Here is a 23,372-nt window from a genome sequence, read left to right as displayed (position 1 = left end):
TAGAACAGTGAGAACAGGCCAGGATCAGGTCAACACAGCTTGATGTATGTATTGGGGAAACAGTAACGTGCACAACATCACACGTGCACGAATGGCTGTGAAAAGGATCTCTGTTTTTAACGTCGGGAAACAAGCTGCTCAACATTTGATCTGTATTGATGTCAAATATGGAAAGTAGTTTCCGAGTTGTACTTCCTTGATTACTCTGACCTCATTATGTGACAATTATATTTCAGAATGTCTCTCATTCACCACCCCAAAGGTAATGCACTTTATGTTAGAGCTCCTCCACATTATCGTGTGATGTCTCTGCACTTCCTGTTAGAGAGGAATTGCTGATACTTAACATGGCATCACCCGCTTCATTTGAACGAGATCTAATCAATACATTTCTGAGACCTTTAAATCATCTTCAAGATCAATTATTACCAGAAGAACCTGGTGCATATAATGTGGAAATGTAAAGTGCTCTGTAATGGATCATCAGCACAAAGCACCAAGTAGAACATCTGACCAAATTCAAGATGGCCGCCTTGTTGTGGAGCATAGTTTGACCAACTAGGGTCAGGGTTACAACGAGTCTTTTGACTATTATTCTAAAATTAAAAGTTTGAACGTAAAGCTGAGAATGATTCAGGTCATCTCGACCAAGATGCAATGCTTTAGGTAACTTTCACCAGTTTAACCAGTAATGCTCAGAACACAATAAGTAAGCCAACATTCACCAGATTACAATGAATATATACAATTTACCAGAATGCAATAGATATAAAGTCACTAACAAGAAAACTATGGATTTCCCCCCGTTAGTCAGAATATAGTGGATGAGACACTTCTTTCCAGAATACAATAAATAACAACAACTGGCCCTCAGTGTGAAGTCAGGTCTCTTTATTTAAGCACAGAGTGAACATATCCAGATGTTTAAGTGTTACAGGAATCTGATATTGCTTCATCTTTATAACCATCAGCAATATTTCCAACTAAATGGTGTTAACAGTGATTCTCTCAAACAAAACAAGTTCTGCATTTTTCTTCATGAGCTGTGAGTTCTGCACAAAGAAGGAAATAAACAGATGCTGAAATAAGAGATAGGATATTCCCAACATAATCAAAATGATAGATTTAACAAAACAGATAATCTTTGTCTTTTACTTAAACTATGATTTCATATGTCATCATTCTAATGTTGATAAAACATGTCTAATCTTGTCCTAAACAGAAAAACCCACCCACACCGGTTTCATGAGAGAAAAGACTCCTCTTGTATTCTCTAAATATAACTCGCTTTAAAATACTGATTAAAAAAAGACAGAGCAAAAGCAATTGGCTCTTGAAGAACCTTATGTCCTAAAATAATGAACATCAATTCAACAAAATAAGTAACCATTTCCCCCCCATTATGTTTATATGTGTTGTATTTCAACATCAGTTTTGACAGAGCGAGTGCCGGATATATAATGCTTGAGTATATGTTACTACCATAGAAAGTTCCTATGAAGAAATATTGTTCAACTGTTCGTAAAGCATCGGCTTCAAACAGTTTGAGAAGATGATGAAATCAACATTCACTGAAAACAAGTCACTTTTTGATATTCTCATTGTTTCTGGTCCCTCTGGGTTTGAATGGATGTTTGATTCTGTGGAGCACGTTAAAGTTAGAATGGGATGTTAGGTTGCCATTTCAAACTTTAGAGCGACCAAGAAGCTAAGAGTTCTTCATCATTGCCTTAGTGGGAGGAGTTGGGAAATGTTGACCTCTCAGGAGTTCAACAGGTTTACCCGCTTCACACCAGACACTAACCGAACACAATGTTAATGAATGGGAACTCTAACCAGAATACAGAGAACACCACTCCCCAGAATACTTACTCATACAAGCTACATTGTAGAAAGCAAAAATAAAATAAGTTCCCCGTCCCTCTGGGTTTGAATGCATTTTAGATTTTGAGTAGCACCTTAAGTTAAGTTAAGTTAAGTTAAATTGGGATGTGTGTAGATGTGTGTGAACGTTAGGCTATGAGCAGGTGTGTGACAGCCTCTGCCTCTATGAATGTGTGTGAATGTAAAAGCGCTTTGATGGGTCGTACAGACTGGAAAGGCGCTGTATAAATCCAGTTCATTTAGAATTCAACTGGACACAGGTAGGCATAGTTGGAATAATAGTAAGCCCAGAGGCCAGGGACAAGAGGCTCAGTGAATGTGGTGTGAAAGGTGTACAGGTGAGTCAGTGTGTTAGAGGAGACTCTGTAGAAGGACAAAGTGCCAGCAGGCCAGTCCAGATACACCCCGAATCTACTGAAGCCACCAGAGGGATAATGTTCTTTCCACACCAGCTTGGCATGGAATGCCCTAAGAAGGATTTCTGATGACTTCAAACCTTTGCCGAAACACCAGGATACTGAATTATAGCCAAACGCGCTCACTTCGCTCCCTTTTCTTTCAGCTCCCTTGTATGTAACAGCAGCATAAACAGACTCCTTGGTACTGGTGCTCCACTCTACCTCCCAGTAATGGCACCCAGATAACTCCTCTTTGCACAACACCTGTGGCTGTGTTTCAAACCTCTCTGGGTGAGGAGGATAATACTGCCATGCTACACATGTTGCCTTTTTGTTTCCCTCAGACAGAGTGAGATAGCCGCTGGCAGTGTTTGGGTCCAGGTTGAGATCACAGGCATCTGATGGAGGAAACATAACAAAATATCTTATCAGTAACTTTGATGGTCAAACTGCTGAGAATTCACATTTTCAACTAAGAAAAGCCTGACTTACACCAGATCAGATCTCTCTTGTCTGTGATGGTCTCCACAGAAGGAGGCTTTGGAGGATGAAAGTCTTCAGTGACCAGCCGGCCTTTCCTGTAGTGGTAGATGGTTGCTCCTTTGTACTTTTCATTGGTTTTGGCCGTTATGAGGAAACGGAATTTGCTGTTGTTCTTCAGCCCTTTGGAAGAACCCTGGAACATTTTGGCTTTTTCTCTCATTGTGTCCTGAACTTCAGGGGAGTAGTACCACGGGTCTTCATGGGTACTTCCTAACTTGGTTGATTCCAAGAAGTCAGCCATCTCATCAAGGTAGATATCACCCTTTATCATGGAGGTGAAGACAAAGCACAGAACATCCTCTACACCTGAAGCAAGGACCTCTCTGTCCAGCTCGTTCTGGTTCAGGACGATCTTTACTCCCTCCATGGTGTCCACACAGGACCTGATGATGTTGATTTCTCTCTCTTTGTGACTCAGCCACTTGTTTAGTTTTTCATGGTTGAAGGGTGACTCAGGTCTGTTTTCAAAGACTTCTTCCAGTGAGCTCTCCTCTTCCTTTCCTTCACGGATGGAGGGAAGTTTCTCTGCCATGGCTTGCTGGATGTTGGTTTTATAATAACCACACAGTTTGAGGAAAGTGCTCAACTCTTCTTGAAGCACGGGGAAACTCTCTACCACTTTGTCTTCCAGAGAATCGTTGCATCTCATTTGTGTTTCCTTTAAATCTTCCAGAGCTTCTTGGGCTTTCCTCAATAGTCCGATGCTGATCCCCGTCATCAGCTCAGGAGCTTTGGGATCAAAACTCTTCAGAGGCATCAGCCAGACCTTCAATGGGACTGAATTCTCTCCATTTGTTCCCAGTAGCTGTGGAAGTTCTACATAGGTCTGCACTGCATCTACAAATGTTGCTGGGTTGCTTTTGAGAATGAAGTCTCCGTAGAATTTGCAGGAGAATTTGTTAGTCAGGGCTTTCTCTTCATCAGTCAGCTTGATGTTAACCTTCCCCTCAACATCAAAAGAAGGAATCTTCTTTATCACAGCGTGCATGTTGCCCTCTATCTCCTGAACCTGGCCGTCTTCTAACTTCTCACTGTCAAACACAAAGAAAGCATTTGCCCCATACAGGATGCCTGTGACTACATGAGTCGCTGAGCCCTTCTCAATAACCTCCATCTGTTCGGTGTCCAGGGTCACATCATCAATTAACAACTCCTTGAAGTTGGTGGTAGCTTTGTACTGAAAGGTCACTCTGCTCTGATTCTTGAATTTCTTCTCATCATTCAGATATTTGGCAGATCCTCCAACTTCTATCAGTCCACTCATGAAACTGAGCTTCAGAGAAGCTTCAATGTCCATCAGAGAGGACTTGGATTCAATGGAGTCAGATGCAGAGATTTCAAAATTACTGCTGTGCTGAGTGTTTTGTTTTACTTTTAGAGTTTCCTCATTCCACAATCTGGGACCTGAAAAAATTGGAAAGCAAATCACTTTAGGATCAGTTCAGGGAAAAACCTTTGTTTATATAAATTATCATAAAACTTATCATTTCAAAGTTTTGCAGGTTGCAGCTTCATATCCTGCCAGGAGTGTGTGTGTGTGTGTGTGTGTGTGTGTGTGTGTGTGTGTGTGTGTGTGTGTGTGTGTGTGTGTGTGTGTGTGTGTGTGTGTGTGTCTCTCTGTGCGTGTGTGTGTGTGTGTGTGTGTGTGTGTGTGTGTGTGTGTGTGTGTGTGTGTGTGTGTGTGTCTGTGTGTGTGTGTGTGTGTGTGTGTGTGTGTGTGTCTGTGTGTCTGTGTGTCTGTGTGTGTGTGTGTGTGTGTGTGTGTGTGTGTGTGTGTGTGTGTGTGTGTGTGTGTGTGTGTGTGTGTGTGTGTGAAAAATGAACTTTTTGATAGATATCAAAAAATGTTTCACAAGTGGCCATTTTACTCTTCTTTACTCTAGCATTCCGTATCTAAGAATTCTACAGTACAGAGGAGATCTAACCCAAAGTGATTTCCTTTTTTCCTGAGATTAAAGACTTTCTGAGAAAAAAATATAATTGTCAATTTTTTTATTTTATTTTAAAAAAAATCTGAAAATCTGCCATTTGTGACTTTTTTTTTTAAAGCTGGCTTTGACCACAGGAACAACAAAAAAAGACGCCAAACAAAAAAAATCGTCTTTTCTACTCTAGCATTCAGTACATTCTGAATTCAGGAGTGAATATCACAATTTTGACTTTTCCTCAGAATTGTGACTTTATTCTCAGTGAGCCAGAAAGGCATTGTTGTCCCTGGGCAGGCAATAGTTAAAGGCAGAGACTTGAGATGAAGTGAGGGGTAATGTGCAGCGAGGCGGTCATTAGTAAAAAAACAACACCCGACCCGCTGAACAAGATCCCTCCGCTTTGAGTGGTGCTCCCTGATCACTCTGAATAATGCCCGCCTCACTGTGTCTCGCTTATTACACGCCCACACTAACACACTAAGGACTTGACTCCCAATATTAATTTAAATGATTGTATTGATTTGAAAATGATCGTATTTCTTCCTCTAAGAAAGTAAAATCCGCTCCACGGCGGATGGAGCTCCGACAACAAGTGAATTTAAAATGAAGGCAGCTCTGATCAATGTTTTCTGTCCAAAGTTGTTCACAGCTTCCCTTAAACAGTACCCGATCTGCCCCCCTGCCCGGTCTGCACCGCGCATGTGCGAGATGGTCTGCCATATTGGACAACTCCATACGGTAACTCCAATAGGACATTCTACGTCTAGACGGCTGCCCGATTTGCGTCGTGCATGCGCGAGTCATAAACGTCTCAGATATCTATACAACAATCTTCTGTTATTTTATTTTATCTGAAATAAAATGAAGGACATTCACAGTTCATGTAATTCGATATAAATTATGAATGCCATACATATTGCATACATTCACAGTCAATATTTCTTCAGTATGTATGATAGCTGTCTAACAGAAGTGAAATCCATTTCTCACTTATTCTGACAAAGTAACCCAATCAAATGACCCGATAAAAGGAGTTGTTCAATAATAGTGAAGTCACGTTGTATTAACAATAACTCATCTCTCTCGTTCAGATTCATATTGTCGGGTTTTTTGAGTGTTCTTTTTCTGCTTTGCCAAACGCCACTGTGTCAAATGTCCTATTAGAGTTGCCGTGTGGAGTTGTCAAATATGGCGGAGCATCTCGCACAGTGCAGATCGGGCAGGGCGGCAGATCGGGTAGTGACAAACACGACAGAGCCCATACCGTGTTCCTGTTCGTGTTTACTTCCTGTCTGTCTGCTTTAGTTCATTTATTTGACTTCCAACGCTCTGTCTTTGAACCTCTTTCTTTCTCTCCCTTGATCCTCCTCAGCAAAGATCATTATTTTGCAGTGGTTTGTTATGGAGTATCAATAACCTCTGAAATGTTCTTATTGACCAATCAGAATCAAGTATTCAACCAAGCCATGTAATAAATGCATAGAAAATACAATCTACGGACAAAAGCAGTGAAAGAATATCCCGATATACACAGATGCACTACAGAGAGACAAAGAGACAAAGAAACAACTCTCATAACACACTCAAATCACAATGGCACGATGACAATCCAAAGATAAGGCCTGGTGAATTGTTGTTGTATGATGAAAGCTTTGTGACTATGTGAAGTCTTACCTGGGACCAGTTTATCTCTCCGAGCATTATAGAGCATCCCTAGGGTGAAAGGTCGTCCCAGAGCAGCAACGGTCAAGTGATCTGAGGCCATTTCTCCAACCTGTTGAGAAGAAACAACACAGACTTCAGAACCTGATTTAAACGTCTGTTCAGGAGTAGGAGTGTTGAGAGTTAATAACTCTTGGAATCTGAGAACTGTGCTTAGTAATGCAGTATGTCCCTGCAGACACTAATCCAGCAGCTGTAGTTTTACACAGAAAAGTACAGTTGTTATTATAAATGTGTGTTTGTCTGTTAGTCCTCACCTGGTGAAGTTGTGTAGATCAGCAGAGTTGTGTGAGGGTCTTCTGATTTCCAGCAGGAGCTTCAAGTCTGATGAACTGTGGTGTTGTGAGGTAACTTATATACTGTCAGATACTCTCCTCCCCTGATGCCCTGTTCTCACACCTGTCAACATTTTTCCTAAAGTGACATGCGGGTTGACAACGGGTTTTAAAGATTTCCTCAGAGTTATGCTTTAACCATGTGATAAACAGATAGACAGAAAGTCCATTGTGCTCTAGAATGCAGTATTTCCACAGACACGAAAGAACATGTCTTAAACGGGTGAAGTAAGTAATACCAAGTCACCTGTTACAAAGAAACAGGGGATAGCATTTAATATAGTTGTTTTTACAGTCATCCTGTGCCTGTGCAGACAGCAATATAAGATGTGATATACTGTAATCTACTGGGCATGAATAGTTGAATAGTTTCCAGATTATCTAATTCAGTTTTATGAGTAACTTCTAAAAAAAAGGGAATGAAGGCACACTGAAACGGTCTTCATTAAATACAAACGGCCGACTTGTTTATGTTTACTTTATATTCCACACATGTAATTCCAAACTAGGGCTTTCAAAAGTAGGTTTTCGAGTTGTTCTTCCTTGATTACTCTGACCTCATTATGGGACAAGTATATTTCAGAATGTCTCTCATTCACCACCCCAAAGGTAATGCACTTGCTAGAGCTCCTCCACATTATCGTGTGATGTCTCTGCACTTCCTGTTAGAGAGGAATTGCTGATACTTAACATGGCATCACCAGCTTCATTTGAATGATATCTAATCAATACATTTCTGAGACCTTTAAATCATCTTCAAGATCAATTATTACCAGAAGAACCTGGTGCATATAATGTGGAAATGTAAAGTGCTCTGTAATGGATCATCAGCACAAAGCACCAAGTAGAAAATCTGACCAAATTCAAGATGGCCGCCTTGTTGTGGACCATAGTTTGACCAACTAGGGTCAGGGTTACAACGAGTCTTTTGACTATTATTCTAACACATTAAAAGTTTGAACGTAAAGCTGAGAATGATTCAGGTCATCTCGACCAAGATCAGGGTCGGCTCCAGAACAAATCGAATGGGGGGGGCAATCATTTACCACGGGGGGGGGGGCACACACATGCTGTAAAGTCTCTTGTCTCTCACACACACAGCACTGCACGCTTCATTAAGCCAACTCACTCACACACACACACACACACACACACACACACACACACACACACACACACACACACACACACACACACACACACACACACACACACACACACACACACACACACACACACACACACACACACACACACACACACACACACACACACACACACACACACACACACACACACACACACACACACACACACACACACACACACACACACACACACACACACACACACCTGAAAGTGTGTTATATAGCACCCTCTGTTGTTGTTACCTATTTCCGCCAGCGGGTCATATTGACCCTACCCCTTTTCACATAAACATGACGTGTTGCTATAGCAACGCCTTTTGTCTACTGCGGTTCCCACTACTGACTGTAGTGAATGAGTGCCTTCCCGCTCCCCGGAGACTGCTCGCGCTGCGCTCCGCAGCAAACAGCTGTGGGGCGATTTGAAAAAAAACGTACGTTATGCTGGCCGGGGTGTCTAAATAATGCTTCCGGGCCAGCGGGCCATTTATAATGTCGAGACCTGTTCATATGAACAGCTGAGACTCCACAGATCAGGTCAGAGGGCTTGGCGATCCTCTAGCAAAACAAACATCCAGTAGGCTATTAACCTTACTGTTTTTACTCACAGTAACCAACTAATAATTTTCATAAAGTGCATATTTATTCCAAACTCACAATATATATATCCTTCCAGTAATAAAACGTAATGCACAATGCAATGGTACACAGTATCCAAAGTCTTTAGGCACTGGTTGGAGGCATTCATGTAAAGCAAATCGCCAGAATCCAATACTGGTAAAAACGTTACAGAGATCAAATGTTTCCTTGTCTGAAAGGAGAAACCTAATTTTAAAACAACATTTTCAGTGTGTGACTTGAAAGATAAGTTCTGATCAATAATAAAACCTAGATATGTGTATGTAGTGACCCTTTCAATGTCAATGTCAGTCCCTTGAACAGTACAAATGTTGGGGAGAAAATAAGTTAACTTTTTGCCATTTGAAAATATAATGAGTTTGGATTTGTCTGCATTTAATACTAACTTGAGTTGAGATAAATTAGATGGAATAACATCATGAACAATAAATAACAGTATCATCTGCATAAAAATGGAAAGCAGCCTTTGATAAATTATTACAGAGATTATTTACATATATGGTGAAATTATGGGTCGGGTTCCATCTACTTTCAGTGTGTAAAAGGAGTCTCCTATTTCCTCCACGATAGCCTCAGTCACCACATTGCTGAGTGTACTTATGAGTTCATTTTGCATTTCGTGACAAGTGTAAGTGGCGTTTCGAGGGATTGATTTCACTACATCAGCCAATTTGGGGTCTTTTTTTATCGTATAGTCCAGCAGGGAGAGGAAAAGGCCACTGCCCCCCTTTGACATGTGATCAAAAGCCTCTATCTTCCCTCGTAAAGGCAGCTGGTTTTCCACCAGAAATCAATAAGAGAGGAGATATAATACCTGTTTTTTCGTAGTTGGTCTGCGTTAACAAGTGTAGAAATCTCCTTTCCAGTGCTGGCACGCCTCTCTCGCTCCTTCCACATTGCATAGCAAGAGAGAAGCTCCTTTGAATTTGCATGTTTCTGAAATCCCTTGTCTCTCTCCGCCGCATTTTTCCAGTTCCGGAAGCCAACAGACATAAATGCATCCATTCTCCGGGTTTTGCTAGACTGCCGACGGCAGAAACAAAATGCAGCATCGGCCTTGACACTGTATTCAAGCCAGTCTCGGTTGTGATACCAAGCAGAGACAAACGAACACCTCCTGCCAGTGAGGATGCTGTAAGGGTATTGTTTTAAGAAGATTGGTTTGGGCTGATCAGTTCCAAGATCATCTATGAGTTGTTGAATTCCAGCGCTAACGTTAGCTGCAGCAGGTGGATGGGCTTGGCTAGCAGGTTGGCTGGTCGAAGAGCACGGCTCCAGCTCTTCAGAGGTGGTGCCGCCGGCGATGCTGGAGATGGGTGCATTATTCCCTTCGTTTTCAGGAGGAGTTGGAGGAGGCCGTGTAGCAGCTGCACCTTGCAGCCATTTACGTATATCCATGACTTTATTACTGTCCGACAGTCCGAGCATTAGCTTCGTCTCACTGACTTGCGAATTATGCGCGCATTTTTTGAATTAATAACAACAAATCAAAGGCCGGGGTCATTGGTCAAGAAACACACCAATCACCAGTGAGCACACCTCAGGCTGTGTTTTTTATTTATATTCTTTATTTCTGATTTATTTCACATAAAAAATTTTTTGGGGTGGAAACGTTTTCACTTATAATATGATAAAAAAATAAATAAAAAAAACGGCAAAGTGGCAGGGCTTGCCTGGCCTGGCAGGGGGGGCACAGTGACTCAATTTGGGGGGCATGGCCCGCGAATGCCCACCCATGACGCCGACCCTGACCAAGATGCAATGCATTACGTAACTTTCACCAGTTTAACCAGTAATGCTCAGAACACAATAAGTAAGCCACCTTTCACCAGATTACAATGAATATATACAATTTACCAGAATTCAATAGATATAAAGTCACTAACTAGAAAACTATGGATTTGACCCCGTTAGTCAGAATATAGTGGATGAGACACCACTCCCAGAATACAATAATACTGTCTCTTGACATGTAAGGCTTACAGAATATTATTATTTACATGTTAAACAACATCAAAGCATTCAATTATCTGTTAATCATAATTCCCATGACCCACCCTAACCCTCAGGCAGTCCAATGGGATGCCAACACTCCCTTCATGACTCAATTCAACCACTGGCACCATCAATCAGAAAGATTAATATCTACTGTTTCCTTGGAATCCAGGTGCAAAGTGTTTCCTTGGAATCCAGGTGCAAAGTGTGTCCTTGGAATCCAGGGGCATCTTGTGCAGGAGGGGGAGGGTCTTCTTTATAAGGAAATAAGCGTATTATGATATACACAGAACTTAAGATTCAGTTTTATGCATAGATTTGTTTGTTTATAAAATGTACCAAGAATAATAATATTGTTGACCAAAAAATCCTCTTTGCAACTTTCAATAAAAGATGTATCTATGGGGAAAGTGTTGCAGTCAAAGAACCATGGAGGTTTAATATTAATTTAGATTTCACAAAACAACATAATAAAAACTATAACATAATATAAAACACTTTCTTAAAATAAATAACAACAACTGGCCCTCAGTGTAAAGTCAGGTCTCTTTATTTAAGCACAGAGTGAACATATCCAGATGTTGAAGTGTTACAGGAATCTGATATTGCTTCATCTTTATAACCATCAGCAATATTTCCAACTAAATGGTGTTAACAGTGATTCTCTCAAACAAAACAAGTTCTGCATTTATTTGTCATGAGCTGTGAGTTCTGCACAAAGAAGGAAATAAACAGATGCTGAAATAAGAGATAGGATATTCTCAACATAATCAAAATGATAAATTTAACAAAACAGATCATCTTTGTCTTTCACTTAAACTATGATTTCATATGTCATCATTCTAATGTTGATAAAACATGTCTAATCTTGTCCTGAACAGAAAAACCCACCCACACCGGTTTCATGAGAGAAAAGACTCCTCTTGTATTCTCTAAATATAACTCGCTTTAAAATACTGATTAAAAAAAGACAGAGCAAAAGCAATTGGCTCTTGAAGAACCTTATGTCCTAAAATAATGAACATCAATTCAACAAAATAAGTAACCATTTCCCCATTATGTTTATATGTGTTGTATTTCAACATCAGTTTTGACAGAGCGAGTGCCGGATATATAATGCTTGAGTATATGTTACTACCATAGAAAGTTCCTATGAAGAAATATTGTTCAACTGTTCGTAAAGCATCGGCTTCAAACAGTTTGAGAAGATGATGAAATCAACATTCACTGAAAACAAGTCACTTCTTGATATCCTCATTGTTTCTGGTCCCTCTGGGTTTGAATGGATGTTTGATTCTGTGGAGCACGTTAAAGTTAGAATGGGATGTTAGGTTGCCATTTCAAACTTTAGAGCGACCAAGAAGCTAAGAGTTCTTCATCATTGCCTTAGTGGGAGGAGTTGGGAAATGTTGACCTCTCAGGAGTTCAACAGGTTTACCCGCTTCACACCAGACACTAACTGAACACAATATTAATGAATGGGAACTCTAACCAGAATACAGAGAACACCACTCCCCAGAATACTTACTCATACAAGCTACATTGTAGAAAGCAAAAATAAAATAAGTTCCCCGTCCCTCTGGGTTTGAATGCATATTAGATTTTGAGTAGCACCTTAAGTTAAGTTAAGTTAAATTGGGATGTTAGGTTTCCATTTTAAACTTTAGGCAGACCAAGAATGGCCGACTGTGTGTAGATGTGTGTGAATGTTAGGCTATGAGCAGGTGTGTGACAGCCTCTGCCTCTATGAATGAGTGTGAATGTGTGTGAATGTAAAAGCGCTTTGATGGGTCGTAAAGACTGGAAAGGCGCTGTATAAATCCAGTTCATTTAGAATTCAACTGGACACAGGTAGGCAGAGTTGGAATAATGATAAGCCCAGAGGCCTGGGAGAAGAGGCTCAGTGAATGTGGTGCGAAAGGTGTACAGGTGAGTCAGTGTGTGGCCGGAGACTCTGTAGAAGGACAAAGTGCCAGCAGGCCAGTCCAGATACACCCCGATTCTACTGAAGCCACCAGAGGGATAAGGTACATCCCACACCGGATAACTATGGAATGCCCTAAGAAGGATTTCTGATGACTTCAAACCTTTGCCGAAACACCAGGATACTGAATTAAAGCCAAACACGCTCACTTCGCTCCCTTTTCTGTCAACTCCCTTGTATGTAACAGCAGCATAAACAGACTCCTTGGTACTGGTACTCCACTCTACCTCCCAGTAATGGCACCCAGATAACTCCTCTTTGCACAACACCTGTGGCTGTGTTTCAAACCTCTCTGGGTGAGGAGGATATTCCTGCCATGCTCCATGTGTTGCCTTTTTGTTTCCCTCAGACAGAGTGAGATAGCCGTTGGCAGTGTTTGGGTCCAGGTTGAGATCACAGGCATCTGATGGAGGAAACATAACAAAATATCTTATCAGTAACTTTGATGGTCAAACTGCTGAGAATTCACATTTTTAACTAAGAAAAGCCTGACTTACACCAGATCAGATCTCTCTTGTCTGTGATGGTCTCCACAGAAGGAGGCTTTTGACGTTGAAAGTCTTCAGTGACCAGCCGGCCTTTCCTGTAGTGGTAGATGGTTGCTCCTTTGTAGTTGGGATTGGTTTGGGCCGTTATGAGGAAACAGAATTTGCTGTTGTTCTTCAGCTCTTTGGACGAACGCTGGAACATTTTGGCTTTTTCTCTCATTGTGTTCAGAACTTCAAGGGAGTAGTACCACTGGTCTTCATGGGTACTTCCTAACTTGGTTGATTCCAAGAAGTCAGCCATCTCATCAAGGTAGCTATCACCCTTTATCATGGAGGTGAAGACAAAGCACAGAACATCCTCTACACCTGAAGCAAGGACCTCTCTGTCCAGCTCGTTCTGGTTCAGGACGATCTTTACTCCCTCCATGGTGTCCACACAGGACCTGATGATGTTGATTTCTCTCTCTTTGTGACTCAGCCACTTGTTTAGTTTTTCATGGTTGAAGGGTGACTCAGGTCTGTCTTCAAAGACTTCTTCCAGTGAGCTCTCCTCTTCCTTTCCTTCACGGATGGAGGGAAGTTTCTCTGCCATGGCTTGCTGGATGTTGGTTTTATAATAACCACACAGTTTGAGGAAAGTGCTCAACTCTTCTTGAAGCACGGGGAAACTCTCTACCACTTTGTCTTCCAGAGAATCGTTGCATCTCATTTTTGTCTCCCTTAACTCCTCCAGAGCTTCCTGCGCCTTCCTCACTAACTCGATGCTGATATCTTTCCTCACCTCAATAGCTGCAGGTTCCAACAGTTTCAGTGGCATCAGCCAGACCTTCACTGGGACTGAATTCTCTCCATTTGTTCCCAGTAGCTGTGGAAGTTCTACATAGGTCTGCACTGCATCTTGAAATGTTGCTGGGTTGCTTTTAAGAATGAAGTCTCCGTAGAATTTGCAGGAGAATGTCTCAGTCAGGGCTTTCTCTTCATCAGTCAGCTGGAGTTTAACATTTCCCTCAATATCTAAAGCAGGAATCTTCTTTATCACAGCGTGCATGCTGCCCTGGATGTCCTGAACCTTGCTGGCTTCTAACTTCTCACTGTCAAACACGAAGAAGGCATTTGCCCCATACAGGATGCCTGTGACTACATGAGTCGCCAAGCCATTCTTGATGAGATCTCTTTGTTGGGGGCTCATCGCTTTGAGTTGGGTCACTGAGAACTCCTTGAAGTTGGTGGCAGCTTTGTACTGAAAGGTCACTCTGCTCTGATTCTTGAATTTCTTCTCATCATTCAGATATTTGGCAGATCCTCCAACTTCAACCAGTCCACCCAGGAAACTGAGCTTCAGAGAAGCTTCAATGTCCATCAGAGTGGACTTGGATTCGGTAGAATCGGATCCAGAGAATTCAAAATTAGTGCTGGGTTTAGAGCTCTCAGTGACGCTGGCTTGTAGAACTTTATCGTCCCATAATTTGAAACCTAAAGAAATTGGAAAGCATGAGTTACCTGATAAAGCAGGGCGAAAATTTCTTTAAATAAACAGAAACAAATAATTCAGCATCTTGTCCATGAAATATGTGTGGGCCGGTCGGACTGCTGACTAAAGCTCATGTGGACAGTTTAAAATAACTCTCACTGCCAGAAGACAAAAGGTCCACAGTGCTGACATTTAGATAAACAAACTTACCAGAGTCCCAATCATTGAACCTGTCAGTCGGCTGATTAGCTAACCATCGTTAGCTATTTAGCTAGCACACGTTAGCTTTTTAACTATCAAACATTATCTATCGTTCAATCAGGTTAGTTAACGTCAGCTATATACAGTATCTACCTAGCTGGCTAGCTTACCTTAGCTACCTATCTTAAAAGCTACCGCCAAATTGGTGGCTCTTGTAATGTAAATATGAGTTATTATTTAACCCCCTATGGTTAGACTTGCAGTTCGGACCTGTGTCTACGTTCAGGCAGCGAGTCATTACAAAAACATTGCTGATGTGTTTTTTTCCTCACAGCTCCAAACATCAACGTACATTCGGAAATATTTTGAATACGTTTTTGGGATAAAATCATCACATATCGGTAACTGAAATAGTTTCTCGCCTGAAAAACTGTAATAGTTTGCAGCAATCATCACAAACAAATCTCAAACATGGATAAGGGTACTGTCAAAAGTGTCATATTTCACAAGGGGAAAGTAAACCATAGACAAAAAGTAAAAACCTAACCCTACATCCATGAGTTCAAAACACATTATCCAGACTTAACAAAGTTCATAGTTAGTTGAAACTGACAGATGCAGGAGGACCAGCAAGTAAAAAACTCCTCTCAGACTGTAAATGTGTGAATGAAAGGGTTCACAATATCACTGCCAATAATATAGAATTCAACACGTCAAGCAGGCGCAGGCTACCTTCAGAAAGTGTGGGTTTATTAATAGGGTCTGAGAACAGAGGTCGGCGAGGACCCTATTGTAATCAAACCTGCAAAACACACAAAAACATTGAGAAAGCGACGGGCGAAAGGACAGAAACACTCATCACAACATGGGGGTCACACACGCGTGAATTGTGTGCCGTGGGCGCAATTCATTATTGATATCGACGATAGGATTATTCTTATTATTTTCATTTTTCCACTTTGAACGCAAATTTGACCCCCAGAACATATATACAAACTCTCCAAATGTTGCACGCACGTCAGGATTGGTGAAAATAGATGTTTGAAATGGGTTCTGGAACATTGCGTAAAAAAAGAAGCGCAAGCAACGCCCACTTCCGTTTTTAACGTTAACTCCCCCCACTTTCACATAAACAAACAACATTTGGTTCATTGTCTAAAGTTCGGAGACGAATCAAAAAGCCTCTTGGAGGCTCCACCATAAGCCGTTTCCGTGGCAACGCATCCCTCGCCATAAAACACGATGTTGTCGTAACTCTTAGGAAAATCGTCCAAATGGCACCAGATTTCCGATGATGGCTAATGGTGCGGCCCTCAACATGTATATATAACAATTGTGAGATTCGCTAAAACGGAGTCATCATATGCCGTTGCCGTGGCGAAAGATAACTCGCCATCATACACAATGTTTATTTATGTTACTGCTGTTACTCCCATGGACATTGTCCGATCGGCCTGAAACTACCCACGTTTGCAAACAGCCGAGTCCGTAAAACATCTGCATGACGCGTCGACAACACCGAACCTGCGCAGATTGTCAAAGATACGCTCAACGCTGCTTGCAGCTTTAATTATATTTCATAAATACTTCATTACTTGAGGATCCTAACTTCGACACTTACATCAAGAGAGAGTGGGCTTCCTTCCTAGAAATAAATGATTTGCAGAATATAGTACCATCCCTACTTTAGGAAACAGGTAAAGCCGTTTTCAGAGGAAAAATCTGATCATACTCCACACATAAAAAGAAGAGACGACGAACAGGATCAGCAGTTACTGTAGAACAAAAACTTAAAGAATTGGAGTACCTAAACGCAAACAATCGCACTGCACAAATTCAAAATGAATTACGGAAATATAAATTGCAACTAAATTAATACAAAAACAAGAAAACTCATTACCTTATAGAAAGACTCAGACACGAGCATTTTGAACACAGTAACACATCTGAAAAATACCTAGCAAATCAAACAAAACAAAGAAAAAACAACTATTTCAACAATTGTTAACTCAGCAGGGAAAACCATTCAGGCACCTGAAGAAAGAAATAAAACGTTCAAAGATTTCTACAGTAACTTATTCTACAACAAATAACCCAAGCAAGGAAGACTTTGAAACATTCCTAAACAATATTGAGTTACCAAGATGACCAAAAAAAATACTTGAACAACCATTTACAATCACCGAATTCTATAATGCACTCAAACTAATGCATAACAAAAAATCACCAGGTCCTGATGGCTTCCCTGCTGAGTTCTATAAACACTAGAAATCAAACAAAATTCTAAACATCCTGGTACCATGAATACTGCTACTATCTCTTTATTATAGAAACCTGATAAAGATCCCACCTCCCCATCAAGCTATCGCCCCCTTCTCTGATCAATACAGATACAAAAGTTATCAGTAAAGCATTAGCAAGTCGCATTGAAACAGTAATCCCATTTCTTATTCACTCAGACCAAACAGGCTTTATTAAAGGAAGACACTCTTCCGACAGCCATTTTATTATTAGATGCAGAAAAAGCCTTTGACAAGGTAAACTGTTTTTTTTGCAGCACTAAAACAATCCGGATTCGGTGAGTCTTTTATTCAATGGGTCAAGATTGTATACACTTCACTGATGGCCACAATCACCACCAATGGACTGATATCACAATGTTTCACTTTACACAGGGGTACTAGGCAAGGAAGTCCGATCAGTTGAAAGCTATTTGCGTCCCTTTATGAAGAGGAAGGAGCCTAGGAGCGTCACAACTGCACGCCTCGGGACCCTGACCAAGCGTCGCTCCTGGACGTTTATGGAGTGAGAGTGTGTTGATCTGAACTCTCTCAGTTTGTACGTGTCAACGATGAATCTTCCACGCAAACCAAAGTTAGCCATGGAGTGCCACAGGGCTCAGTGCTCAGACCTATTTTGTTCACTTTATATATTTTTCCGTTAGGCAATATTATAAGGAATCATTCTGTACATTTTCATTGTTATGCGGATGATACTCAACTATATTTATCAATCAAGCCTGATGAAACCAATCACCTAAATAAAATTCAAGACTGCCTCAAGGACTTAAAAACGTGGATGACCTTAAACTTTTTGATATTAAAAACGACCAAAACTGAAGTTATTGTACTTGGCCCAAAGAATCTACGAAACAAACTATCTAAAGATGTACTAATTATGGATGGCATTAATTTGGCCTCCAGTGAGACTGTAAGGAATCTTGGTGTTATATTTGATCAGGATTTATCCTTTAACACCCACATAAAATCCATTTCAAGGACCGCCTACTTCCATCTACGTAACATTGCAAAAATCAGGCATATCTTGCCTCAAAACGATGCAGAGAAACTAGTCCATGCATTTGTTACTTCAAGGCTGGATTATTGTAACTCCTTATTATCAGGGTGTACCAAGAAGTCAGTCAAGTCGCTTCAGCTGATTCAAAATGCTGCAGCTCGTGTACTAACCAGAGTTAGGAAAAGGGACCACATTACTCCTGTTCTGGCTGCCTTACACTGGCTCCCTATAGAACACAGGATAGAATTTAAAATTCTTCTTCTCGCCTACAAAGCCCTTAATGGGCAGGCGCCATCTTACCTTAAAGAACTCATTATACCCTCCTGTCCTACTAGGGCATTGCGTTCCAAGAATGCAGGGTTGTTGGTTGTTCCTAGAGTCTCTAAAAGTACAATGGGAGCCAGAGCCTTTTCTTATCAAGCGCCACTTTTGTGGAATCAGCTTCCAGTTTGTGTTCGGGCGGCAGACACCCTATCCGTTTTTAAGAGTGCGCTTAAGACCTTCCTTTTTGATAAAGCTTATAGTTAGGGCTGATTAGATTCAGCCCCTAGTTTTTGCTGATATAGGCTTAGTTTGTCGGGGGACATCTTACTTCTTCCTTCTCTCTGTCTATACCTGTGTACTCTCATGTTCCCATTAACTCAGCTTCCCCAAATTTCTTTCTTTTTGGTGTCTATATACGCCGGGATCCGGAGTCATGGATGATCCTGCGGTCCTGTGTCCTGGATCGCGAGTCCTGGATCTTGAGTCGTGGCTGTGGTCCTGGATCATAAGTCCTGGATGGATATCCTTGTGGATTCATCTTCCTATTATACACACATGCATTTCCAAACCTTTGGTCTACCTAGGTTGTAAATGTATTATCTTTTCAATTTACACACGGCATCTATTGCACGTCTGTCCTTCCTGGGAGAGGGATCCCTCCTCTGTTGCTCTCCCTGAGGTTTCTCCCAAGGATGTCCACTCTCTCCATCACTATTTTCTATATTCATTGAACCACTTGCTGCAGCTAGATGTCAACACATTAACATCACAGGAATACAAACAAATAATACACACCACCAGATTAGCCTTTATGCAGATGACATTATACTATATTTACAAAATCCCTCAACCTCACTACCTGAAACCATCCGCCTCATAAACACCTTTTCTGATTTTTTTTTCTTTTCTGAACCCTTCTTCCACTCATCTAATAGATGTGTGATGGCAGTCCAAACACCGCAATCTTCTCTGCGTACTGGTAATTTCACTTATTTAGGAATCAACATTTCCCCCAGGCTAACAGAGTTAGTAAATCTGAACTTCACCCCACTTCTCAAAGCAATAGAAGACAACCTTCAACGTTGGATGAATCTCCCAATATCCCTTATAGGCAGAATTGCAAAAGTAAAAATGACCATAATCCCAATGATAAATTACCTATTCTCTATGATCCCTATTAAACCCCCACCCACTTGGTTCAAATCTATAGACTGCCATCTCAAAATGTTACTGGAAAAACAAAACAGCTAGAATCAAACTATGTACTATTCAAAAATGCAAGAGTCAAGGTTGCTTAGAAGCACCAAACGTTCTGCATTACTTCCTTACCCAGCAACTACAATACATTTACAAATGGACTAATCCTAATAATCCCGACACCTCCTGGTTAGACATTGAACAAATATTATGCAAAGATATTCATATTACAGATTTACCGTTCATAAGCCGCTCCATCATAAGTCATCCATGCTTCAAAAACCCTGCAATAGCCACAACTCTGACAGCCTGGTGCAAATAAAAAAAAATAACACAATTTCAACCACCGAACACATTCCCATCTGGAACAATCCTGACTTTCTAATAAACAGAAAACCTTTACATTTCAAATCATGGATCGCCAAAGGCATCACACACCTCAACATATATTTCATGAACACAAGTTAATTCCATGTTCTGATTTGGTCCAGAAGTACGGCATCAGGGAACATCAATATTTAGAATATTTACAACTCAAATCATCCATTCAAACCAAAGTTAACAGCAAAACTTTGAACTCTTATCCCCCCTCAGAAATATTCCAAATCAAATCAAGAAAAAAACTGATTTCAAAAATATATTTATTTATTTATTCTGCAGACTTAACAATGTCCATCTCTTCAAATAAATGTGAAAAAGATCTACAGATCATCCCGAACGCCGACTTCCGGTCTCAAACCTGCAGAAACCTCTTCTCCATATCAACCAACACCAACATGCACCTCATACAATATAAGATTATTCACAGAGTGCACTACACGGGGGAAATGATGTTTAAAACGGGTTTTGTAGATTCTGACATCTGTCCTCACAGCTCACTTAACACCACAGACACCTACATGCATGCCACGTGGGAATGCACACCAGTTAAGCAATTCTGCCATCACATCACTGACAACCTCTCTCTGTTGCTGGACTGCCACAACCCTCTTCTGCCATCCCTTTGTTTACTAGGAGACATTTCCAATGTGAACATCAACATTACATCAGGTAGAATTCTGTCCATAGCCCTAATCATTGCAAAAAAAACTATCATGAATTGTAAATCACGAGACAAAAGCAAAATCACAATTCGGAAAAAACTGCTTATAGAATACATTTCAATGGAAAAATGATCTGCCGACATGAAAAACAAACCAATGATATTGATGCAATCTGGAACCCATTCATATACATTTAATTAATAATCCTCAGTCCGACTCCACCCACCACCCCTTTCTACTTCTTTAAGGGCATGCTACTATTTATGTGCCCCCCCCCCCCCTTCCTAGGATATATGACTATTATATTGTTATTCATTTCAATTCAATTATAATTTTGTCATTTATTACTCTCTTTTTGTCTAATCCCCCGGGCGGGCACACACACACACACACACACACACACACACACACACACACACACACACACACACACACACACACGCACACGCACACGCACACACACACACACACACAGACTTTTTTTGTCTCCATGTACATTTTGTTATTTGTCTTGTATACTTGTAAATGCTCCTTATTGTCTTCTGTGTATATGTGACACAGAACGTTGTCTTGCAACTCCTATAACGTTAAATACAATTTAGAAGAGTTAACCCTGAAGTTACCGCGCTAACAACGATATGTGTATGGGAGGCAGGGGCCACGCCCATCTTAAAACTCAACCCTTTATATTAATAACATTTCAGATTAAAATGCTAGTTAAACAGAAAGGGTGTTGTTATCCCTATAGTCCATAGGCAATAGTTAAAAGCACAGTAATGTGAATTAAAGTCCAGAGAATATAATCAAACATCAAAAGCAGTGAAGAAATATAAAATATTGAGATACAAATGGAAACTGCACGACATAGAGACAATAGAAGCACCTCTAAAAACCACACACTGTCATCACAATAACTTGTTAAGTCTAGAGGATATTATGTACTGAGACTTTTAGGAAGTTTTGTGACAGAAAATAAATAACACTAAGGTCACTGTCACAGTTGGTATACTCTACTTACATTTTCACAACAGGCAGAAATATTTTAGATTTTTTTTTTTTTAAATATCAAAGTAGTCAAAGTCAAGTCTAACCTGGGACCAGTTCATCTTTCCGGGCATCATAGAGCATCCCTAGGGTGAAGGGTCTTCCGAGGGCAGCAACGTTCATGAGATCTGAGGCCATGTTTTCAACCTGTTGAGAAGAAACAACACACACTTCAGAAACTCATTTAAACTTTGGTTAAGAAGTATTGAACGTTGACATTGTATTGTGGCTACAAATGCAGTATGTCCCTGCAGACACTAATCCAGCAGCTGTAGTTTTACACAGAAAAGTAACGTTGTTATTATAAATGTGTGTTTGTCTGTTAGTCCTCACCTGGTGAAGTTGTGTAGAGCAGCAGAGTTGGGTGAGGGTCTTCTGACTTCCAGCAGGAGCTTCAAGTCTGATGAGATGTGGTGTTGTGAGGTCCCTTATGTACTGTCAGATACTCTCCTCCCCTGACCTCCACCACGACCCGCCTACTGATTTCACACAGCCTCTGCGTTGGCTCTCGGAAAAAAAAAAAAGTTTTTATAAGGGCTTATATTCCTATATAGGACAACATCTTACAAAATGTATGGCTGCTGAAAGGAGTTCAGTTCAATATCACTTTGTGCATTTTAATCCAAACTCAGATAAAAATGCTAAAAATATTTTCTTTCATTGAAACACAAAAGAAAATAGAGGATTGCAATGCTCTGGTGAACATAAAGGTTTAAGGGTGACCAACCAGAGGTCAGATGTCTCATTGAGGGGTGCGTTCTCAACTTTCTCAATGCAGATGTGTGATTTGGCAACTTCCTCTATGCTGAGGCTTAATTTTGCACCATCAGCAGAAACAGCCTGACCTCTCCCACATCTCTTCAATGCATTACTACTCATCATGTACTGTAAGAAGTTCAGACATGAGTTACTGCACCAGTAGCAGGGAGACTGTGGATGGTGAGTCGGATATATCTGGGATTCAAGAACACACAGATGTTTGACAGCTTACCTGTAACATACCAGACACTCACAGAACACAGTGTTTATGACAACAGATGGAACATTAAAAAGATGCCACATGCATCCTCCTCTGCCACAGAGGGAGGATGGATATTACCTCTATTCGCTGGTCCCCCCTCCGTGCTTCCTTCAACCAGACTGCAGTGCTTCAGTGATGACACATTGTTGTAGTCCGACCCAGACGTTCCTCGCAAGGGCTCAGCAAAAAGTGATGAGATGTTTCGATTGCCGTTTGCAGTGGCGTTGTTATATGTAAAAATCAAGTGGGGCACAAACAACTTACATATTTATAAATAGGCTTCTGGAGCTTTTTGAACACCTCGACAAATAGCTGTAGGCTATCCATGGTTCCGAGGCAACAGCTAGCTGATCGTTACAGACAAAGAGAGCGCGAGATAGAGAAAGACGGAGTCTGTGATTGTGTGAGAGGGAGAATGGGAGCTGGTCTGCTCTCTCGTCTACTCTTCACAACTACACTTTATTTATCTCCACATATTAATGCCACTACGATTTTTGAAGTAAAAAGATAATGTTGGGCTACAAAGGAACTACAGCACGGTCACGTGACTTCACGTCACCACCGCTAAGCTAAAGGTGGCTAATGTTGGGCTATAAAGGAACTACAGCACGGTCACGTGACTTCACGTCACCACCGCTAAGCTAAAGGTGGCTAATGTTGGGCTATAAAGGAACTACAGCACGGTCACATGACTTCACGTCACCACCGCTAAGCTAAAGGTGGCTAATGTTGGGCTACAAAGGAACTACAGCACGGTCACATGACTTCACGTC

The 23,372-nt window shown here is 41.0% G+C and overlaps 2 protein-coding genes across 2 annotated transcripts; both read right to left on the bottom strand.

Moving 5' to 3' along the window:
* Window positions 1–876: 876 nt before the first annotated feature.
* Window positions 877–9,472, bottom strand: LOC307025711 (stonustoxin subunit beta-like). Its single transcript, XM_079660548.1, has 5 exons — window positions 9,409–9,472; window positions 6,733–6,799; window positions 6,428–6,527; window positions 2,775–4,229; window positions 877–2,680 (listed from the first exon to the last, which is right to left on the bottom strand). Exons 3-5 carry the CDS (start codon window positions 6,516–6,518, stop codon window positions 2,124–2,126), a joined length of 2,103 nt encoding a protein of 700 aa, XP_079516674.1. The 5' UTR covers window positions 6,519–6,527; window positions 6,733–6,799; window positions 9,409–9,472; the 3' UTR covers window positions 877–2,123.
* A 1,645-nt stretch (window positions 9,473–11,117) lies between these two features.
* LOC307025709 (stonustoxin subunit beta-like) lies at window positions 11,118–22,046 on the bottom strand. Its single transcript, XM_079660545.1, has 4 exons — window positions 21,912–22,046; window positions 21,626–21,725; window positions 13,071–14,534; window positions 11,118–12,976 (listed from the first exon to the last, which is right to left on the bottom strand). Exons 2-4 carry the CDS (start codon window positions 21,714–21,716, stop codon window positions 12,420–12,422), a joined length of 2,112 nt encoding a protein of 703 aa, XP_079516671.1. The 5' UTR covers window positions 21,717–21,725; window positions 21,912–22,046; the 3' UTR covers window positions 11,118–12,419.
* Window positions 22,047–23,372: the final 1,326 nt, after the last annotated feature.

This window comes from Notothenia rossii (genome assembly GCF_949606895.1).
Source record: "Notothenia rossii genome assembly, chromosome: 11".
Classification (NCBI taxonomy): domain Eukaryota; kingdom Metazoa; phylum Chordata; class Actinopteri; order Perciformes; family Nototheniidae; genus Notothenia; species Notothenia rossii.
This window is presented reverse-complemented; position numbering and strand designations above follow the sequence as displayed.